Here is a 6,232-nt window from a genome sequence, read left to right as displayed (position 1 = left end):
ATGTTAAAATTTAACCCTTTTGATAGAACTAATAAATTTTTGAAACAGCCAGTTGTACATTTGTAGGGAGGCATTCATACACACAGGGAAAAGATTCACTAGGTAGCACACTACACCTTATTCAGTTGAATCATCTCATGATTAAAGTTCAAAGGTCATATATCCTTTGAGTGGCAGGCCAAGATTGGAATATTGCTTCTTTTTTTTTTTTCTTTCTTTCTTTGAGTTCCTAACGTTTTCCCTTGACCACATTGCTCCTTACAAAAGAATCTGGTATCAGTTTATTATTTCTGGAACACTCTGAAATTACAACTACCTTCTAATACTTCTTATACCCAATCAAAATCACGTGTCTATATAGATACCTATCTATGTCTATCTATCTATCTATCTATATTTTTTAAAGTTGTACCCCAAAATAGTTATCTCCCCTGTTATGGATTGAATTGTATCCCCCCAAAATGTGTGTCAACTTAGCTAGGCCATGATTCTTAGGATTGTGTGATTGCCCTCCATTTTGTGATCTAATTATCCTATGTATTGTAAATCCTAACCTCTATGATGTTAATGAGGCAGGAATAGAGACAGAACACAATCTACAGGATTAGGTTGTATCTTGAGTCAATCTCTTTTGAGATATGAAAAGAGAAGCAAACAGACAGGAGAGGGACTTCCTACCACCAAGAAAGAAGAGCCAGAAGCAGAGCGCTTCTTTGGACTTATTTTCCCTGCACTGAGAAACTCCTAGACCAGAGTAAGATTGATGACAAGTACGTTCCCCCAGAATTGACAGAGGGAGAAAGCATTCCCCAGGAGATGGCACCCTGAATTTGGGCTTCTAGCCTCCTAAATTGTGAGAAAATAAATTTCTCTTTGCTAAAGCCATCCACTTGTGGTATTTCTGTTATAGCAGCACAAGATAACTAAGAATTTGGTACCAGGAGTGGGGTGCTGCTCTAACAGATACCTAAAATGTGGAAGTGGTTTTGGAATTGAGCAATGGGTAGAAGCTGGGAGAGTTTTACATCACCTAATAGTAAAAGCCTAGATTGCCTTGAAGAGGCAATTGGCAGAATTATGGACATCAAACACAATTCTGGTGAGGACTCAGAAGGAAGTAAGGAAAGCTGTTACACTGGAGACAGCACATACAGAGAGAAGCAGCAGCAGAGAATATGCAACAGCGGAACAAGGATACAGGCACAAGACAGCATGGGAGCTGACCCACAGAGAGAGACCTGAGATCCTTTGTGCTGGAGGCTTCCTGGTGGAGTGGGGTGCCTCTGGGCACTTATTGGTGGAGCTAGGCTTGCTGACCCATGGAACAAGAGAGCTGAGTGCCTTCCAGTTGAGGTTTGCTGGTGGAGTGGGGTGCTTCCAGACATTTATCAGTAGAGCTAAAGAGCTTTAGAACACTTGCAGCCAGACACCAAGCTGGCCCAGAGACCCCAGGGGCCAAGAGGCCAAGGAACCAGGAAGCAGAAGCTGAAGAAACAGGGAACACAGGAAGCAGAGCTGCCTCAGTCTCAAAAAGTGGACCTATTACCTCTGGGGTTTCAAAGGGTAGAGCCGTCGGCTCCTAGGTTTCAAAGAGTCAGATCTTCACCAACTCAGTTCCAAGATGTGGGGCTGCAGTTCATAAGTGCCAGCAGGATTTGGCCAGATCCATAGTCCAAACCTGAGGGGGTAAGGCTGCCATGCCCAAAGGGCAGAAGCAAGGGCTGAGGGGGTAGAGTTGTCACTCAGATCAACTAGGAGAATGGGACTGCCCAAATGTGAGAGAGCAGAGTTGCCATTCCATTGGGCCTGGAAGTGGAGCTGAAGCCCAAGGTGGAGGGACCTACACCCAGAATGTGGCTAACACCCAGAATCTGAAGGGCAGGGTCATTTCCTAAATTGTCTCAAAGAACATAGGATTATTTTCAAGCCTTGAGAGCTAATGTATTGTGTTATGCAGACTAGCTTGGTGCCTGTTATCCCTTCTTTCCCTCCAAATTCTCCCATTTGTAATGGAAATGCCTATCTTTTGCCTGTTCCACTATTGTTCTTTGGAAGCAGGTAACTTGTATTCTAAAATTTCACAGATGAAGAATTTCGCCCCAGGAAATTTCTGACTTGAAATTGATTGAAGACTTTTTCTATGATATGATGTGGTGAATGTGTTTTACATGTGGCAGGGACATGAATTTTGGGGGGCCAATGTATGGAATGTTATGGATTGAATTGTGTCTCTCAACTTGGCTAGGCCATGATTCCCAGTATTGTGTGGCTGTCTGCCATTTTGTGATCTGATGTGATGACCCTATGTGTTGTAAATCCTACTTCTATGATGTTGTTAACAAGGCAGGATTAGAGGCAATTATGTTAATGAAGCAGGACTCAATCTACAGGATTAGGCTGTACCTTGAGTCAACATCTTTTAAGATATAGGAGAAAGAATCTAGCAAAGAGGAGAGGGGCCACATGCCACCACAAAAGAAGCACTGGGAGTAGAGCATGTACTTTGAACCCAGGGTCCCTGCACTAAGAAGCTTCTAGACCAGGGTAGATTGATGACAAGGATCTTCCTTCAGAACCAACAGAGAGAAAGCATTACCCAGGAGCTGGTGCCCTGAATTCAGACTTCTAGTCTCCTAAACTGTGAGAAAATAAATTTCTGTTTGTTAAAGTCATGCATTTGTGGTATTCTGTTATAGTCAAAACCAAAACCAAGCCCACTACTGTCGTGTCAATTTCAACTCAAAGCAACCCTATAGAACAGAGAACTGCCCCATAGGGTTTCCAAGGAGCTCCCGGTGGATTTGAACTGCTGACGTTTTGGTTAGCAGCCGTAGCTCTTAACCACTATGTCGCCAGGGTTTCCTCTGTTATAGCAGCACTAGATAATTAACACATCCCCCAAATAGCATAATACATATTGACAATGATAATTTGATATTGACCCTTCCTCTAAAATATTCCCCAGTGGTGCAGCTAAAATGTTATTGAAGATCTCTATTTACATGGCAGTATTAAGCTCAATTTTGCAACATGATCACCTTGGAAGCACTTAATCTTTAAATACATCAAAGACAGTAGCCAGGTTAAAGTTGTTTTATTGCATCTAATATCCGTAAATACTACTTTCTGCATCCCATTTTTGCTTATTTTAACCTGCCAAGTTTCATTGAAAGCAAAGTAACTTGTTTTAATATAAAAATCAAAGCTTGTTAAAAACATTGCAAAGCAAGCCCCACTGCATTTTAGACAGTTAACCGCTTCCTTATAAAAATAAGAAAAAAAAAAAAAAAAAACTGTACATTTACAATAAAAATTCAAGATTATTCTCTGGAAAAAATGAAAGCTTTCGAATGATATTTATTTGCACACTAAAACAGCACCACATTCACCTTACACATAGAAGAAGAATACTACATATAAAAAAAAGATTACATTAAAAATAAACCAAAAAACCGATTGTGGTCAAGTCGATTCCGACTCATAGTGACCCTATAGGACAGAGTAGAACTGCCCCATAGTGGTTCCACGGAGCAGCTGGTGGATTTGAACTACTGAACTTTAGGTTAGTAGCCATAGCTCTTAACCACCTTGCCAAGAAGACTTTAAAAGAAAAATTATGCTTAAAAAACTCTAAGTCTAAAAACTTATATTTCATGCGCAAATTAGAAAAAGGAAAATGTAGAATCAAGTAAGAGTTTTAAATACACATTTAGTTGAAAACCAAAAAAACCTGTTGCCATCTAGTCAATTCAGACTCATAGTGACCCTGTAGGACAGAGAAGAACTACCCCACAGGGTTTTCAAGGAGTGGCTGGTGGATTCCAACTGCCGACCTTTTGGTTAGCAGCTGAGCTCTTAGAAGACCTTCTATTACGGTGCTCAGAGTGCTACAGAAGGAATAAAGTACTCCTCGTGAATGGCTTGTTTGTTCTGCACAACCAGTTCAGGCTCATCCCGTAAATGCCTTCAGAATCATGCCATCAGCTCTCTACCTCTCAATTCCACACCCCAAATAAGGTGAGGCATGAAGAAAATGTTGGCTGATAATTCACCAAAATTAAAAGGCCGTTGCCACTGGCCTGAGAAAAGAAAGAAAAGGCAGGGCAAGACCTAGGAAAAATTGTGAAGCAGACAATGTTGCCTTTGCTACCTACCACTCAGTTCCCTTTGCTAGCTTCTCTCTTCAGCTCTTGAAGGCCGGGTATTCATGTTTCTCTCTGACTGTCCAAATACCCCTATTTGGGCTTACCCTCTCCAAAGTACACCGTATTCCAAAATTACCTCTCCATGTTTTCTTTCACCCAATTGAAATTCCTAGTTCTTCTATTATTTTTAAAATCCTCTTAAGAAAGCAATCTGATAAAAATTAATTCACACAGAAGATGATTGACAACTTGGGCCTGGAGTATTTGCAATCTAAGTCAGTCTCTGCTGGAGATGTTACGGATAATGTAGGGGCACAATGGGAATGCTGGCTTTCCTTGAATTATACCAAGACCACTTTAAAACAGGGCAATGAGTCAGGAAGTGAAATATTTGTAGTCCTCAGGCTCTGACTAGAACACAGTACAAGTGGTGATGGGTTTGTGGGCTTGGGGCTTTAGTATAGCCATTCCTCACTTGATCCCTTCAGCAGGATTTGCCTTCCAGCTGCCTTTAGCCTCTAAAATCTGACTGAGAGGACATGATTGTTTGCTCCAAAGAAAAATAAGGTTGGTAGATAAGAGAGAGAAAGAAAATGCTGGTAGAGGGTTTATTCTCACCAGAGATAGGTTTTAAAAAAGTTTTTAGTATTAGCTCTTTTTACCCAAGAAAAATACCTCATTTCTGGAAGCTTGACAACAGAAAACAGGGAGCGCTAGCTGTGATGAGCTCCGGCTTGCTCCTATTTTGTGGATGCAGAAATCTTTCAGTAGGCCGCTAAGCAAATTTACTGCTCCAACTGCTTCCCTCTTTTCTTCCTACTGAAGTTAAGAAAGTTTCACTAAAAAAGGAAACACTGCTATTGAGTAGATTCTGACTCATAGCAACCCAACAGGACAGCGTAGAACTGCCCTAGAGGGTTTCCAAGGCCATGAATCTTTTTGGAAGCAGATTGCCATATCTTTCTCTCACGGAGCAGCTGGTGGGTGTGAACAGCCGACCTTTCAGTTAGCAGCCAAACTCTTCTTGACCACTGCGTCACCAGAGCTCCTAAAGTTTCACTTAGCTGCATATCATTGTAAACAAACTGCACAAATGTACATCAAGTATTTCCTAGTATGTTGTTATCATGCAGCATTTAGGAATAAGAGGCTCTCTCTTTTTAAAACCCGGGAGACAAGCCAAATCCTGGCCTCATTTTAAATTCTCTTTTATTTTCTTCTGTTTTCATTTCATTTTAAATATTGTATTAATTGTTTTGATAGTCATTTTCAAATCCCAGTTTCCTTCAAATGGAAATGTCTAATATTGCTTGTCTATTTTTGAACTATCACTAAAAGTTAGTATGTGATAATAGCTAAAACACCCAACATAATTTACCACAGTGTTTGATATACAGTACTCCTATTCCACTTACTAAATCTGGGATAAGAGCAGAATTTCTCACCCAGGTATCAAGTTTATCATATTCAATCAAGCAGAGCTTAACTAACATTGGATTAGTATGAACCCAACATATTTGTTAGGAAAATAACCGCAAAGACGAGCAGGTCCTTCACAGACCTAAATTCAAATGGTACAAATGATGAGATTTGCTAGTTGTCTATTTTCTCAGCAGTAAAGAAGGCAAAATCTGTTTTACCATTTTGTGCATCTTGAAAAAGATAAGCAATAAACTGCTCTCAATATAGAAATTGGTAAATAGCATAATTCAAAATTCAGACAAATTCATTATGCTGTATATTAATGAATGTGTGTGTAAAATTGAATTGTAAAATATTCCTCTTTTGGAAGCCTCCAAAATGTCCAACAAATACATGTATCACTGTAGCACGGTGGCATTATCTCTTCATGCAGGCTTCTGCTAGTGCAGTAAATTTGGGTTGCAAGTTACTTAAAAAGTCAAGTCCATCTTCTTCCTGTTTTTCACTGCAGCAACCTATAGACCCAGCTGGAGATCCTCTTCCTTCATAGTTATATGTAAGGATGTAATCTTGAGCTTGCATATGGTCTTCATTCCGATTACATAGATGCAATTTCTAAAAAACAAACAAAAAAAAAGGATTGCATTACTGTTTCAAACACACAT

General features: G+C 40.1%; 1 protein-coding gene across 2 annotated transcripts in view; it reads right to left on the bottom strand.

Moving 5' to 3' along the window:
• Positions 1–3,078: 3,078 nt before the first annotated feature.
• Positions 3,079–6,232, bottom strand: part of DSC3 (desmocollin 3) — a 56,752-nt gene continuing 53,598 nt past the window's right edge. Inside the window, exon 16 of one of the 2 annotated variants that reach the window (XM_010586794.3) lies at positions 3,079–6,182. In XM_010586794.3, the coding sequence (XP_010585096.2) occupies positions 5,985–6,182 (198 nt within the window). In that variant the 3' untranslated portion in view covers positions 3,079–5,984. The remainder of the gene's footprint in view (positions 6,183–6,232) is intronic. The other variant, XM_010586795.3, reaches the window with a different exon arrangement.

The sequence above is a fragment of the Loxodonta africana genome, chromosome 11 (assembly GCF_030014295.1).
Source record: "Loxodonta africana isolate mLoxAfr1 chromosome 11, mLoxAfr1.hap2, whole genome shotgun sequence".
NCBI lineage: Eukaryota > Metazoa > Chordata > Mammalia > Proboscidea > Elephantidae > Loxodonta > Loxodonta africana.
Note: the sequence above shows the minus strand (reverse complement) of the source record. Positions and strands in the feature narration are given on the sequence as shown.